This window comes from Lepidothrix coronata, unplaced genomic scaffold, assembly GCF_001604755.1.
Source record: "Lepidothrix coronata isolate B3197 unplaced genomic scaffold, Lepidothrix_coronata-1.0 Scaffold14, whole genome shotgun sequence".
Lineage (NCBI taxonomy): Eukaryota > Metazoa > Chordata > Aves > Passeriformes > Pipridae > Lepidothrix > Lepidothrix coronata.
In genome coordinates, this window is record NW_016690194.1 from 8,890,964 (window position 1) to 8,908,076 (window position 17,113).

Genomic DNA, 17,113 nt, shown 5'->3' on the forward strand with positions numbered 1-17,113 from the left:
CGACAGCAGCATCTCCTGGACCGCATGTGGCCCTGCCTGCGCCAGAGGCTGGAGGGAATATACTGGGACCAGTGGTGGCTGGCCACTGATCCACAGCGTCAGCAGTGTCATCGTGGGCCGGTGCAGCGAGGAGGCACAGGGGTTGCTGGGCTCTGCTGCTGCCAGGGACGAGAACAACGGCCCTGTGGCCGGCTCTAGATGCAGGTCCAGCAGCCCCAGAAGCTCCAGCAGCCCCAAGTCCAGCAGCTCCCAGGAGGGGACTCCCACCAGCAGCCCCGCAGGCTCCAAAGTGGAGGAGGCCGATACATCGGCGGCCACCCCTCCTGGCAGTCCCGGCTGCCCCCGAGCTGTGCCTGATTCCGCAGAGCAGGAGGAGCAGGCAGAGGGGGCAGGTCCCTCTGCCCAGGGCAGCAGCCGCGGCCCCTCCGCTCTCAGACGGGGCAGGAACCGCTTGCCCGGGGCGTCCCAGCACCCCCCCAGAGGAGGGTCCCCAGCCCGCAGGATTGCCCTCCGCCCAGCAAGAGGCCGCCTCACCGGCCCACGTGCTGGGGGATACGGCCACGGGCCCGGGAGCCCCAGGACCATGTCCACGGCAGAAAATTGCTGGTGACAGACTGAAGCTTTGCCAGCTGTGAAGATGAATTTATGTAAATAAGGGGCATCATTTATGTAGGAAATTCATCACTTGATGAATTTGTGCAATAAGGAATAGTTATGTAAAAAAATTCACCATCCATTTAATGTAAATAAATTTGATGAACTGATGCAAATATATTCCTATACAGCACGAATATCAGAGGAAGGGGACCTCTGAAAAGGTCTGCAATTCACATTCCTTCTTGATTCAGCTTTGGGATGGACATGAACAGGGCACAGAAAAACGGGGAGGGAAAGAGTTTGGGAGCGCTGTTGTCGAACAGCGGAGCTGGAAACACAGGAGCAGCAGCAGATGGAACACGTGGAATGCGGGCGCGGGTTCCGAGCAGCGCGACCCACAGGGGAGCCCTGAGGCGTGAGGCGCTATGAGGGGGGCGAAGCAGAGACAAGCACACCCGTGTGACGTTTGCCGTGCTAATTTATTGTCAGGCCCGCCGTGTGTCCGTACGGGGCCTGGTCCGCGGTGCCCGGTGCCCGCTCAGCGGCGTCTGCGCCTCCTGCCGCCCCGGCGGCGCCGGCGGTATCTGGAGCGGCGGGATCCAGCCCGCCGCCTCCTCCGCGCGCCGCGGCGGCGGGAGCGGCGGCGGCTGCGGCTCCGGCTGCGGCTCCTGCGGGAGCGCCGGCGGTAGCGGGCCATGGTGGTGTGCGGGGCGTGCGGCTCACCCGCTTTTATTGGGGAGCCGGGGATCCCCTTTGTGGCGCATCGGGTGCAGCCACTCTGACCTCGCTGGTGACGGTGACTCAGAAAGCTCTGGCGTCACAAAAGGCTCCCCCCGACTCCCTTGCAAAAGCGGCCTGAGGTGCCCGCCTCTCGGTGCCTGCTCGTCCCGCACAGCACCATGGCTGGGAGGGAACGAGAAGGGCGGGCCATCAGAGCCCCTGAGGAGTCACCGGAGACCAACAGTTGGACAGGGAGAGCTCCCTCCCACCTGCCCGGAAACAGCCCCCATCGCCCTGTTGTGCCCACTCCACCTCCCCCACCCGGAACACTGTCCCCAGCTGGGCAGGGGACTGCAGGGCCACAGCCCACGGACGGCATCCTGCCCGAGGTGTGGGCAGGACTGTTCCGTCGACAGCAGCATCTCCTGGACCGCGTGTGGCCCTGCCTGCGCCAGAGGCTGGAGGGAATATACTGGGACCAGTGGTGGCTGGTGGAGGATGTACAGAGCATCATCCTGTACAGCCTCTGCCTCTACGGACCGAATGTAGAGGTCTTGGTGGAGATCATGGAGCCTCTGCTAAACGAGCACGCGGCACCACTGATCCACAGCATCAGCAGTGTCATCGTGGGCCTGTGCAGTGAGGAGGCACAGAGACTGCTGGGCTCTGCTGCTACCAGGGATGTAAACAATGGCCTTGTGGCCAGTTCTAGATTCAGATCCAGCAGCTCCAGCTCCAGCAGCTCTAGGTCCAGCAGCTGGTCTGCAGGCTCCAAAGTGGAGGAGGAAGCCAGTACATCAGCATCTGCCTCTCCTGGCAGTCCCAGGAAATGAGAGGATCTGTGTGTTGGAACAATAAAACATAATGGATCTGTGAAAATACATTCTGTTCTTCCTCCAAATGAATATTCTCATATTCAAAACATCATTGAAGATTGAAGCCAAAATGTCGAGTAATTTTATTTCACTCAGCTGTGTTAAAACATTAATAAGACCATTATTGGCTTAACAAGCGTCTGAATGAACAATAAGCAGAAAATTTGCACATTCTGATAGCACAAGTATCACAAAATGTTACTTCCTCCAATAAGGCAGATTTTCCAGAGAATTCAACAAACAGTTTTTGGTTTGTTTTTTTTATCTCTCTAAAAAAAGCTGAAAGAGCTCACACCTTTTCTTAGTCAGTTCAAGGCAAACAGTGAAATGCCTCTTTTATCAAGGCACCTTTGTGCCTGTTTTGTATTACAGCAGGAGGAGGCTTTCAGCAAAGCCTCTGTGAGTAGACAGACGCTACTGCTCACAGTCCAAGGTGTCTGTGAGTAGTCAGCTAAAGGAGGGAAATGTTATGAGCTCTTTCTAACCAGCTTTCTTTATCTGGATTTCAAGATACCACCTTGTGCTTATAGCTCTTTTACTGTGGATCATAGAGAACCTACAAACTTTCTCTTGTATTTGCCATAAAAAACAAGCCCCATGCCCTCATCCCAAAACACTCTTATTATAAAGTGACAAAATTCTGTTTATTGTTCACTTTTTCAACTTGGTTATCCCATCACAATTGCCATAATTATGCATTGGAAGATTTAAGTAAATCCAATCAAGCACCTGCAGGAACACGCTAAGAGATCCAGCAGCATATTAAATATTCTCATAATTTTCTCAGTAAGCTGCTAAAAAGAATAAGTCCAAGGAAATACGAGTTTTGGCAGGGTGAAGGACTATGGTCTTCTCACCTTCTTGAGTTTTATTGAAAAAAACCCAACCAAACCAACTAAACCCCCTTTTATACATTGGCTAAAGGTAATCACCTTCTCCAGAGTATATCTAACTTAACTAATCAACAGTAATTTGATTACAGCAGCAGTGCTGTTTTACAAGTCTGTATTTAAACCACACTCTGTTGTTGATGTTGGATAAAAGGGTGGCAAATACCTTTGCAGCCCTTTCCAACATTCTTTAGCTTTCTAGGTCTTGATACCAACCAACAACAGTGAGTCTTAAAAGAAAGAGAAAAAATTAGTAGAAAGTTTTCCTTCAAGACCAAATATCTACCAAAAAACCGAATACTGTTGTTTAATGGGTTTTGAATGTTGAATGTGCACAGGAGTGATCAAAGCATAGCAGTAATTAAACTGAGTTCTTAGAACCCACCATAATTTGCATTGTTAAGGAGGTTAAATAACAATATTCAGTCAGGGATTCTCAAGGTACTGCGGGTTTTCATAGTATGGAAAACACAGGCTCAATAGCACTACTTCACACTTAATAACACATATAATAATACAGTCTATGCTTTTTTGTCCTGGTGTTTGTTGTAGCAGTATCATTTTTGTAAGTAAACCTTTATTCAAAGGCCTTTTTTCCACTTTATTGTTAAAAACTGTTTCCTATCAAAGAAAGGATTAGTCCCATATCTAGCCTTTTCTTCTGACAGAGGAACAAGGTGGACTCAAATAGAAGAGAATACAATGTTTTAGAAGTTTGGACATTACAGTATTTATAACCTGACTTGAATTCAGTTTTGACTTCTGAAGAATTCAAAATCTTGTTGGGAATAAATTGGCCTAACCTTTCCTTAGTGATGTGTGAAAGGCCAGAGCAAGGAAAGATCTGACTTACTGTGACAGTGGTTGTTTCAATCCACATGTACTGGGAAATTACTGCTATTAGGAAAATAACAGCCTAAATTATGTGAAGGTCTCTTGCCTTGGTGCAGTTAGCTTTCTGTGATACACTTGATCTCAATACAGACATCAGGTGCTTTGTTATTTTTTCTTCCTCCAAAACACCAATAGATCAGAGTTCTCTTTAGTAAAACAGGACTTCCACTTTCAGTTTAAGCCAAAGAAAGCTGTGCAGGGCTGCTTCTTATAAACAGAGATAATTCTCTGGTGCTCTTATCGCACCCTATTCTCAAACTTCTGGCTCCAGATTCTGCTCTGGAACACCAGATCGTCTTTGCACTCTGGAAGAGTGAACAAATCAAACCCCAAGAGCTTCTCTTCTCTTTAAAGCCAGTGTTCCCCCACCAGAAACCTATCTTCCTGTGATCTGCAACCTTCACTCTTAAAGTGTTTCTTTCTAATTAGCTTTACATCAGTTCTGTATCCTGCTGAGCTTTTTTGTCTTATATGTGCAATTTGTCTCCTTTTGGTGTCAAACTGCAATGGTGAATATGAACAAATCTGCTACTCCTTTATCTGGCAGGATAAGTGTAAAACACCACCACATCTAGATGGTAAGGCATGAATTTCACTTCCATTGAGGAAATGTCTTTCAGTTTGGGTAATGCAGGGGGATTTGAAGTAGCAGGTAAAGGAAGTTCCATGTTATAACAGTGTAAGTTTTTGTCAATCTCAATATGTGTGATGTGTGGAGGATTTTATACCAGGTTTGCACCCCTGTTGGTGTTACAGAAGTACATAAGGTTCTGTGTAGACCTGTTTGCACAGCCAGTGTCCTGAAAATGTATCCACTAATACCAGCAGATACCCGAACAGCCGTATTTAGGTTACTCAGAGAAATCTATTTGCCAGTATTTCTCTGGAGTTATTTCCTTTTTTACCTCTCCCATAGAGAGTTTTCGTTGCATTTCAGGATTACTTACTCAGTGGATTGGGCTGCCTATCAAAAATCTGTGATTTCACTCCCCAGCTTTACTGGAACAGAGAGATCTGCTGGACGTGCCTGGATATTTTCCCCCAGTCCCCCTCACTCATTCTCCAAATCCTCCAGCATTGTAATGTTTACATCTGCTAATTGTTGTGAATAAAACAAATCAACACCTAGTTCAGTTTAAAAATTTTATTGCAAAGGGCTACAACGGTGCTGCCAATACACGCAAATATCAATTTCAGTTTAAAAACTTATTACGGATTGTTACAACAGTCCTGACAATATATAAGTTTCAACCAGGACTGCGGACATGGATGTCCAGGACTGTGACCTTAGATGAAAGCCTCTAAATTCTTGGAGTGGCAATGACTTTCTCTGGAAGAGCTGGGGAAGCCTCATGCCCTGGAAGCAACCCAAGAGAAGCTTCACTTGTCCTGGAAGCATCTGGAGGCAGATCCAGAAAAAGGAGTATTCAGTAAATATCGGTCATGTGTACAGTTCCCTTGGCAGCAATTATACTTCTGTCAGGGACTCTAAAATCTCTGATCCTCTCAAGCAGGCTTAGAAAGAAAAACAAGTTCTGGGGCTTTCCAGCAACAACTTGTCCATTCAATCCTTTTGAAAAACTGCCTCACTCACAGTTCTGTGGCAGGAGTCAACTGCCAGAAACCTCACTGCCAGAAACCTCACTGCCAGAAACCTCACTGCCAGAAACCTCACTGCCAGATCTTTTCCCCTCTGCACACAACCCACGGGGTGCTGCAGCTGTCCCTGCACATGCCCGACCCATCTAAGGTTTCCAAATTCCACACGCCTGTCAGACCCGCCCCCCCGACGGCCCTGTCTCACCGTTCCTGTTGGTCAAGGGCGGGTCCTTGCTCGGGGGTGTGTCCAAGCGCTGCTGGGAGCGGCTGTGCTCGGGCACCTTCAGGTCGGCCTCGAGGTTCTCCTTGTTGGCTTCTTTCAGCCTCTTGGTGTCCACAGGGAGCTCGGGGCTCTGAGGAAGGTGCCCCGGCCTCACAGAGCCGCAGCCATCACCACCTGACGGGGCCGGCCCAGACTTGGGCTTCAGGCGCTTCCTCCCACGCAGAGCGGCCCTTTTGGAGAGGTACAGCAGGTGGATATCTGGGAAGCAAAAAAAGAAATACTGAGTCCACATGGGTCTTGGCAGCACATGGAGCAGTTGTACTTCCATCAGGGACTATAAAACACAGCCCAGAAGGCAGGCTCTCACTTGGCAATTTGAAGTGAGCAACAGCTTCTCCAACTCTGCCATCAGCTCTTGGGTGAACAGCTGGGAGGGAAAGAGCTCCTTACAAGGACTGCAGGCTGCAACAGCTTTTCTCTAAACTGGATCCAAAGTGCTCTTAGGTCTTGCTAATCTGTGGACATTTAGGTTTTTCCTTTAGTTACTGGATTTGTGAATTGTTTGGCCTCAGGTATTCTGCTGCTTTCTTTTCTCATGTGTCTTAGAATAAGTATCAGCAGACTGGTACTAAATTTAGTTAGTGATTTGGGACAGAAAGTTTGGACTTCTGCACTGACTTCATCAGTTTGGTGGGGTTTTTCCCCATTGCTCCAGCAGTCATGTCATTACTCAGTGTTGCCTCTGTACCACTGTCACTCTGCAGCAAACATTGATGGACATCAGCTCAAAGTGGTGACATCTGGGTTGGTGACAAATCCCAGACTGTCAGATTTTATTCACTGCTCTAATTCACACCCTTTTGCACAGAAGAGCACTGAGTGTAAGCACGTATAGAGAAGTGTGTTGGTGAGTGCTCTGTGAGGCTGTACAAGTACAGTATTTGAACTGAAGGCACAAGGAAGCACTGACACTGTGAATGGTAACTAAACTGGTGTGATCTCTCCTTTCTGTCACAGTCAGGCTCAGACATCTCTGAAAAAAAAAAGACTCTCTTCTTACCAGTATCCTCTGCTTCTGGGGAAGTGTTCCCACAGCTCACATTGCCAGAGGAAGCTCTCTCTCCTGCAGCCTTGTTCCCAGACTCCCTTCCTGAAGACTCAGAGAAGATACTAATATTCTCCTTAAAAGAAAAACAGAACAAAAAACCACAAAGATCACTCAGTATTTTCTTGTAATCACTTTAGGGACAAAATAATAACTCTTCTCCACTCCAAAAGGATGTGTAACACGAGGTGAACACCGCCCAGATGGTTTACATGACAAGTGTTTTAAACTCAGAATATTAAGGTTGCGAAACTGAAACTCAGGCTCTTACAAAAAGACCTATTAAGCAAAACATGAAATCAGAAAACCAGAATACACTAAGTGAGGCTGTGTGTCCTCACAGTCTGAACTTTGCCCTTGCTTATCACATGAGCTGTAAGAAACCAGCCAGCAGAAATGCAGGTGCCCTCCTTGTTACCAAAACGTGTGTCGAGAAAGATAGACCTCACTCAAACCACTGCACAGGGTAAAACTGCACACAAACCACAGATTTCTGGCTGGGAATCTCACCCCACCCCATCCACTTGTTAAGATATTAAATCCTAATGTGTTGCTTGCTCTTTGGAGTCCTCTGCTGCCCCTCCATATGTATTTTGCAGGCAAACATCTACCTACCTAACTGGTGTATTTGCAGGATCACATGGCAAAAATCTGTTGGGTAAAAAAATCCCAAAAGCTGGACAACCATGTTATGTTTCTATTCCACTGAGGAAGTGAAGGCCCAAATTAAGCACCTGGAAATTACCTTTAGACAGAAAGATATTCTCACTATCACTTGTTCTAGAATATTCATCTCTTCTGTGAATAGCCATCAGTATGATAAAGAAGAATGACTGTTCAGAGCCTGTAACATTTCCTTCAGGTAATGAAAGAGAAGCTTTTGAAAAGTAGTATGTGTGCTTTTATAGGACATCACACTTGGTAATAAGATATGGGTAGTTCCAAAAAATCCCACTCCCCACCTTGAGTTTCCCCTTACTCAGTGATAAATACACAGCAGGCAATGGGACTGCATATAAACAGAAATACAGAAATACAGAAACTTTGGCAAAGTTGTATAAAAATATGCAAAAAACTCCTGTGCCAATACAGGAACTGAACACTCTGGGGAAGTCTGGGAAGAGGCAAGAGTTAAGAGAAAGGGGGCTTCTAATCAAAAGAGGGAATCTGTCAAACAAAAGGCCTAATAGTCCCTGAATTGCTCTTCAGCACAAAATAAACCCGAGGTCTTTAACCACTTCACATCCATGATCAACATCTGCCTTCTCACCAATCACACAGGTCAAGAGGCCTCAAACACCCTGCACCCCAACTCCAAGACTCACACACTTAATCCCTCATTCCTAATGAGGAAGTCTGGGCCCTAAAGTCTGGGCCTTCAACAATGGAAAAGATAAACTTCCCAAATGCAGTTCAAAAGCTGTCACAGCTGACAATGTTTAATGAGGACACAATACACTGAGAGGACACTAAGGAAGGAGTCCTGCCAACTCCCTGTGTGCTGGCACAGTGACCTGCTCCTCCCCAAACTGCCGTGAGCAAAACAATCTTATCCGGGTTGGAGCTTTGCAGGGACTTGATCAGAGTACACATCTCTTTCTAGGGAGACACCCAAGAGGAGCATGAACTAATCTTCGGAACACTGAGAGCAATACTGGCCAGTTTGCACCACCTGAGAGGATTTCCCAGCTAGAAACTTTACTGAAGACATCGAGATACTGAGAGGACAATAAAACTGCAGCTCCAGCACATACACAAACGTGGCTTTTTGTTAGTGCCTATAGGTAAGGCAGGTCTTACACAGCAGCAGCAAGTGCAGTCCAGCTTTTGCTTTTCCTTTGTGTTCAAACTCAAAAGAAGTAGAGCCCGGATTTGGTGAAGTTATAACCTAAAAGGCTTCGACTTCATCCCCACAAATACACTTGCACTATGTATTTTCCCCATAAAATGAGCACCTAAACTTGGCCAACACAGGCTAACATGTCTCATGCTCATTAATGTGGAATATTTTTGATTCCCTCTTCTTTTCAAAATCTTCCTTTACCAAGCAAATGCTTCACTGTCCATTAAAAGCTTAACTAAGGAAGCCTTTACTTCTCAGGCATGCAACAACACTAAAAAACTCTCAGTCCGGACCCCAGTATTGCTATGGAGTAGAGTTACCTCCAAAAAGGCAGCCATTTCAGGGCAGGATGATGAAAGCATCTCCTCAAACACCTGAAACACAACTTCAAGAGCTGCTTATCTCAGGCTCATGGCAGCGAGGGCTCCACCAGCACCATGGTCGCCACCAGCCACCAGTGTGCCCGTGCTGCCATTGCCCTCAGACCCCCAGAACCCCCATTGTCCCAGACCCCCAGAGCCATTGCTGTCAGTCCCTATCACCACCACTGCCCTCATACCCCCAGTGCCCCTCACTGCCCTCAGGCCCACAGAGCCCCCATCGCCCTCAGACTCCCAGAACCACCCCCAGGCCCCCACTGCCCTCAGACCCCCAGAGCCATCACCCTTGGACCCCCAGAGCCATTGCCCACAGACTCCCCAAAGCTATCGCCCTCAGACCCCCAGAACAACCACCACAGCCCTTAGCTCTCCAGTGCCCCCATTGCCCTCAGCGCCCCCGGCGCCGCCATTGCCCACAGCCTTCTCAGTCCCCCAGTCCTCTCAGCCTCCACCACCTCCCGCCATCGCTCAGTCCCCCTTAGTCCCCCTCCACTCTCTCAGCCTCGCCGCTCCCTCTCAGCCCTCACAGCCCCACTGGCTTCGTAGCCGCCCCGGGCCTTCTCAGCCTCACCGTCCCTTCAGCGGCTCGCAAGTCCCTTCACCCCGCCGGGACCCGGGCTGAGGCCGCTGCTCGGCGCGGCCGGACCCGGGCGGCGGCTCCTCGTCCCGGAGGGAGGCAGTCGGGCGGCGGTGGTCCCTGGGGTGGGTCTGGTCCTTTTCACTTGTCAGATTTTAAACTTGCACATATAATGTTTTAATTTAAATGGTAAGTTAGTTAAAGTATTTTACTTTTTTTTTTTTTCAAATTTACCTTTTCAGTAGCATAACAGCGTTACTGATCAACTAATACAGTTTGAGGAGCGCAAAAATTATTTGCAAATGGAATCCGGATCAGTTAAAAAAAAATCTATTAGAGAAGTAGCTGACTGAATAAACAAAATTAAATAAGAAATAATTTTGAGTTGTGTGTTGGGTCAGTCCTTAATGAGAGGTTCTTCCCACGCAGAGTTCAGCTGAACTCCGTTGCTTTCAGTGTTTTCAGGAATTTTTGGGAGGCTATGGACGTGAACCTATGAGCTGGGAAAACAAAGTGGATTTAAGTGTTTAAATAATGCAGACTTCTACCATCTGTAAATTTTCCCTGTAGTATATCTATGTATTAGCACAAATGTTTGTTTGCCCGAAGTCTAATCACTGCTTTCTTTACTGCTTTCCTGAAATACTGATTACTTTGCTTCATGGTAATGTGCAATTGAGATGTTACTGTACAATTTTTATACTTCATCCTTTTAGATCTAGCCATTGGATCTCTGTCTTGTTTATATATAAAACTAATACATGTATTTCTTTTATTTAATTTTCTACTAGACAAGGGTTAATATAAAATTGGAATAAATTTGTATTAGCATTTTTTGAAATAAAAGGAACAACAGCTTTCATGTCATCTGTCTATTTATTTATACAAATATCCATGTTTTCGACAAGAGATTTTGTAGTAATCTTCCCTTTTTACGCTGTTTTTCAGATATAAACCCAAGCATCTATTTAGTGAAAAACATTGTTTTCCACAATGGATCCTAATGAACTCAGTGAAAGCTCAGTCCTTTGTCAGCTGCTTTAGGAACCAAAAGCATTTTCTGCTGAAATCCTAGTGACTGCTCCTTTATTTTTATTATGGCTTATGACTCTCCAGCCTGAGCCCCCAGCCCCTAAGAAGCTAAGCTTTTGATTGTGGCATTGTAGTTCTGACTGAGAAATCTGAAAATTAAGAAAAAAAGTAGAAAAAAAGAATAGGTCGAATTCAGAATCAACTCAATCAAGCAGAGTATAAAGAAACACATTCACCATGACAAAAGGCCCTTAATTAAGGATGAATTTGTGTAGTATTTATGAGAACTGGGAATTAATGGAGGAAAGAGATTTAATCAGAAAGAGCTGATGGAGTCTCTAACAGAAATCATTCTTTCAGAAGGCTCAGTTTTGTGACAGACTTTTCCACTCTTATCTTTGATTGGTACAGTTGATTGGAGGTAGCATGGTGGGGATGTGGTGGACACTGGCTGGGTAGAAGGCATTGAGAAAAAAATCAAAATACATTACCATAGGTAAGATTTAAAAAAAAAAAGTGTGGGCGTTCATTTGTTTGTTTGTTTCTGTGGTTTTTTTAATGAAGTGACAGCAAATTTTTAGCATTTTACAGTAACAGTATCTTCCAGTCCATCAACATTTAGCTCACATTTACGCACTTCACTAAATCTTGGGGATTATAGTTACCACTTGGTCATAGATACTGCACTGAGAATTAAATTTGCGTTCTTCCTTTCAATTTCTGTAATTATCTGTAATTATCTGTAATAATGATAAGAATATTCTCCAGGTACCTAGAGTTTTTGCTTGCCTTTTTTTTTTTTTCCATGCAACCTTTCTATTTCTGAATTGAACGTAAAGCATAAACTATGCAATGTGATTCTGTGTGCGGAATATGAATACAGATTTCAAATGCTTGATCACTTTGCAAAGTGAATGTGGTATTAATTGAATTGGATTAGGGGAGTAGATAAATACCACAACAAAGACAGTCATTATGAATCAAAATAAAAATGTGTGAAAACTAATAAGAGAGGTCACAATTAATGAAGTTCATGAACTAGAAAAAATATGATACAGTGCTACTGACCCCTCTGAAATTATGAGTGTATAGCTGCAATGAGATTCCAGTAGAAAGACTACGTGGAATCTCATCTAGAGAGTCCTGCAAGCAAAGGCAAAGAAAACAACAGCAAAAGGAAAAAAAACCCAAAAGAGTAAGGTTACTAATCTTTTTAACATGGCATGTAATGATAGGACAAAGGCCAAAAGATGCTCTCCAGTCACATTCACTGCCAATTTTAAAGATGCTGAAATAAAAACCTTAGGATTTAAACATGACAAAGTCGAAGAACTGGTTACCCTATGATAACAGGCTTCTCTGCTGTGAGTGTATATATAACTTGGAAATTAGTCACCTAGTACTGTTTAAGCAACTGTTTTCTAATGCAGAAAAAACCCTGCTCTCTTCCACAGCAGTTGAGAGATTAAATCTTTTTAAAAGAATGTTTAAACATTCTTGTCAGAAGGAATATAAAAATGATTGTTCTGAGGAAAATATACATGAAAATGTTTATTCTAGACTTATCTGAAGCAGTGTGTCAGCAGCTAATGAGCCCTGATGAAAATGAAGATCATCTGGAATGAACCAATCAACACAAAACCAAATAACCAACCGACCAAACAAAGAAACCCCAGAGAACCTGAAGACACTGATATATCTAAAGCTGTTTTCAGGGTGCTGGCAGCTGTCCCTGCCTGGCTGCTGGCCTCTGGCAACCATTCCAAGTCCTTTTCTATGTCCATGTCTCCGTGATTAGCAGGCTGGAGAGAGATGGCTCATCCTGGCGCTGGTCCTGCTTTTCAGGATACATTTTGATTCCTTATTTTAAGCAGGATTTATGCTTACACGTCTGCTGACCCACATTCGGTTTTAATCCTTTGTCCTAATCTATCTCTCTGCCATTGAAGGGAAGGATGTTGTAGGAACTGTGTCAAAGGCCTCACAGAATTCCAGATCAGTGGCACTTGCAATCCTTCCCTTGTCTACTGGGACAAGGCCAGTCCCTCATAGAAGGCCAGCAGGTGAGGTAGCCTCCTCCTGGGAGCATGTTCTTGCCACCCGGGCTCCTATGGGGTGAGTCCTGTCTGCAGGCAGCCCCACACATCTCACAGGATGACCAGTGTTTTAGAAGCCCTTCCCCCCACAGCAGCTGCAGCGGGACTTCCGTGTGAGGAGGTGCTGCTGGAATGGCCCTGGGAGCTCTGGGGGCCCTCGGATGACTGTTGGGCCTGAGGGGCAGGGAAAGGCACCATAAGGGGGAGAAAGCAGCACCCCAAGACTTTGTCAGGGAAATAGTAATTTATTTGCTTCTGCTTGGCTAAAGAGTTTCTGGAGCCCTGCTACTGCCACCTGCGAGGCCACCTCTTGCTGGGCTAAGGAGAATCCCGAGGGCTAGGGACCCTCCTCTTTGAGGGTTGCTGGGATCCCCTGGGTGAGTAGTCCCTGCCCTGTCAAGGAGCAGAGGTGCTGTGGCTGCTGCCTTGGGCACAGGGACCTTCCCCCTCTGGCTGCTCCAGCCCCTCCCGGTGCTGGTCCTGCTCTGCAGGATCAGGCACAGTTCTGGGGCAGCTGGGACTCCCTTGGAGGCCGGTGCGTGATGTACCAGCTCCCTCCTCCACCTTGGAGCCTGCAGGGCTGCTGGTGGGAGTTCTGTCCTGGTGGCTGCTGGAGCTGGCACTGGCCGCAGGCCTGTTGTCCTCGTCTCTGGTGTGATGGAAGCCCTGCAGCCTCTGTGCCTCCTGGCTGCACTGGCTCACGATGACACTGATGATGTCATGGATCAGTGGTGCTGTGTGCCTGCTGAGAAGGGGCTCCAGCACCTCCACCAGGACCTCAGCATGCAGCCCACAGGTGCAGAGGCCGTGCAGGATGGATCCCTCTGCAGCCTCTACCCTCCACCACTGCTCCCCATAGAGTGCAGCCAGCCTCTGGCGCAGCCAGGACCGTGCAGGGTCCAGGAGGTGCTGTCGGCAACGGAAAAGTGCTGCCCACACCTCGGGCAGGATGCCACCCACGGGCTCTGTCCCTGCATCCTCCTGTCCAGCTGGGGACAGTGTTCCCTGTGGAGAAGGTGGACTGGGCACCACAGGGCGCTGGGGGCTGTTCTCAGCCAGGCAGAAGCGAGCTCTCCTTGCCTGGTGGTTGGTCTCCGTTTGCTCCTTGGGGGCTGTGATTTCAAACTGGATGTAATCTTGCTCACCCCGCTCAGAGAACCTGACAGTCTCCACTGGCCTGCTGCAGAGTGGGCATGCTGGGGTTGTCTTTGCCCACCGCAGGATGCAGCCCAGGCAGAACTGGTGGTGGCAGGGCAGAGTGGAAGCCACATCATTCCGAGTGTTGTGGCAGATGGGGCAGCTCCACTGTGTCTCCGTGGCCATGTCTGGTCCCAGCAGGTGGGGGGGAGCAGAGGACCAGGAGCTGCTCCCACTCACAGGCACTGTAGGGCTGGAGTCAGTCTGACCCACGCTCTGGCAGCACCCAGGTATAATCAGAGAGGGACATGACATCACAATCATGTCACATCTGCCACTCACTGATGTCACAATGGGACGTCTCGCACCTGAACATGAATAGCAAGGAATGCAAGGTCACAATCCATTCCCTGGTGATGTCACAATCCACCATCCCGTGATGTATCCACCAACCAGTGGTGTCACAATGGGACGTCCATCCCTGCATTCCCTTGTGCCTTCACACACACATCTTCATCATAAGTTTTTTGCTCACAGGGAGCGGAAAGAAAAACAAACAAAAGGAAAGCAAAGTATAATACCAGTTGGTTTCTACTATTGAGGTTTTGATTACACTCCTCTAGTCTACAGCTTCCAGTGTCTTCAACAAAATAGTTCTTGCATGCCATTCAGTTTTTTTCATATCTAACTAGCTCAGTAATCAGTTAACTATTTACCAACTTAACAGCTCCCAGAATAGAATAACAATTACGATTTCAAGTTAATCATAGTCAAAGGCTTAAAATCTTCTCAAAGCTGCAACTTTGGATTGACCATGATCCAGATATATCCAATACATATACTGGATGTATTCAGTATTGTGGCCAATAAAAGGCAAAGGGTTGTATGAAATAAAACTGGCTAAAAGATGCATTGCATCAGATATGTATCAGTAATATCTTCTGAAAGACTAATATGGCTTTGTAATAATTCTGAAGGTCCTCAGACGCCTACATTTTTCTGCCCTTAAAATGTAAAAATCTTTCTGCTCTTGAAAGCGTGAGCATTCCCCAGGCTGTTAAAAGACTTTAGGAACATATAACTTCAAATAAGAAGTGTTTGTCAAATCCTTTATAAAACTTAGGGAAAACTTATTGCAAAATTCACATTCCTGAACAGAACTAAGATAATTGTGCCTACATTGTATTCTTCACTACTGTCAGTGGGAACTAGGTATTATATGCAGGTAAGATTCATGAGATGATACTTTAGAGGCTCTGGACTACAAAAGCCCCATGAACAGGCTTAAATGGAATCAGCCATCAGTCAGGGGATTCAAGAATTAGCATCTGTTACCTTCAATATGCTGCCTTTTGAACTTCCTGATATTAGTTAGCCTTTAGGATTTAATTATGTCATTAAATTAGTACTTGCTAAAAGGGCTTTTTTTCCTGTTATTACCTTTTTTCTTCTTTTTTTGATACTACTAGCTAATAGTAGTAACTCTCATCTTTTCAGAGGTTCACCACTCCTAGACTGCCAGAGATATAACTCAAGAGACTTCTATTTTGTGGATGAAAAGGGAAAAAGGCTATACTTCAATGATTCTTTAATAAAATAATAATTAAAAACATCCAGCTTTACAATTCCTACTGCATTCAAAATAGTGAGTTGCAAATGCAATAAAGGTTTTAAGATTGGAATAGAAAAGCCTATTTTCTGAAGTATTCACTACTGAAAAAAATTGCTTACAAGCAACCAAAGTTATTTTCATTACATCTTACCTGAGCTGAGATGTTGGCCATTGAATTCTGGGACACACCAGCCTGCATAAGGGTTTAAAATGCTGCTGGAGGCTGGGCCAGCTGGTCTCCCCACATTGCAGGCAGCAACACAGAACAACTTAATCATTTACTAACTCATGCTAAATATATTCCATTTCAACATATGTGTCTGCACCACAGATTTAGGATTTGTTCACATGTAACACTTTTCACGGAATGTAAAGGTTGAGCATGCTACAATTATGGAGCAATAATAGGGCTTGTTTAACAAGACACACTACAAAGTTCATATTATTTAATGTCAGTAACTTCACTTTATAAGCTAAACTAAATGTTTAAGACTTTCCATTGGGAATCAAAGTGTATCTGATGGCATTTTAGAGACTAAAAGGTTTTAAAATACTATAAATATATAATACTCCTATTCTATACAGCATGTAAACACAGTAAAATATCCTGATTACAAGAGAGTTATGTTTTTCCACTTTAATCTCTTCCTGAAGCTTTGCATAGGTACCAAGGATAATTTTTTAATTCATTTTTAGCCTTACTATAAACACAGAACTGTAGAGTCAAAGGTCAAGACTGGTACTAACAAAGAGCTTGTCTTTCCTGAAACCTTACATAATTTCTGATTGCAAGTAGGGGAGGAACGAGTAAACTAAATTTTGGGTTTGTTTGCTGAGTTCAGTGAAGTTGCCATTGACTTATGGTACCATAAGTGAGAAAAGAATCTCATCCAAATGCTTCAATCACACTCACAGAAAAATGTTTTCTGATGCGAAGATCTGGCATGTTTATTTTCACTAGCCACTTCATTCAAATCATTATCTACATATTTTGTGTTCAGAAAGTGTAGTGGCCTTCACTTAACAGATGCATCTGAATTAATCAGATTCCAAGAGAGAACAGAAATTGAATCCTTTTCCATGGATTGTGATGTGCTAGGAGTCAGATGGAATGCAGAGCATGCCTGGAACCTATTCCACGATGACTCCCCACGTGCACAATCTGCAGCCTTAAGCACATGCTAAGGGGGATGAAATGGAGGGTGGAGTGGAGTGGAGACACCATGGCCAGGCTCTGTTGATATCCTTATGTGACATACCAGAGTGAAGGAAAATATGAGAATTGCTGGCTTCAGAGAATGCATATTCATCATATGCATGTATTTAAATCTTGTGTAATTGCAGAAATTGGTTTTAAAAATTTTCCTTCTTTCCCTCTTAAGAGAAGTCCTCTGCACTACAAAGTACAATTGATTTACAACGAGATACTGTTGGAAATCACTGCCGTGATCTTAACCAGTACCACTTATACAATGTAAATTACAGTCAATGGTTTTGACCAGAAACACAAAACACAATTCCCCCAAGTCAAAA

General features: G+C 45.5%; 1 protein-coding gene across 1 annotated transcript; it reads right to left on the reverse strand.

Moving 5' to 3' along the window:
• Window positions 1–13,067: 13,067 nt before the first annotated feature.
• LOC108493095 lies at window positions 13,068–16,552 on the reverse strand. Its single transcript, XM_017806072.1, has 3 exons — window positions 16,494–16,552; window positions 15,732–15,812; window positions 13,068–14,336 (listed from the first exon to the last, which is right to left on the reverse strand). Exon 3 carries the CDS (start codon window positions 14,290–14,292, stop codon window positions 13,228–13,230), a length of 1,065 nt encoding a protein of 354 aa, XP_017661561.1. The 5' UTR covers window positions 14,293–14,336; window positions 15,732–15,812; window positions 16,494–16,552; the 3' UTR covers window positions 13,068–13,227.
• Window positions 16,553–17,113: the final 561 nt, after the last annotated feature.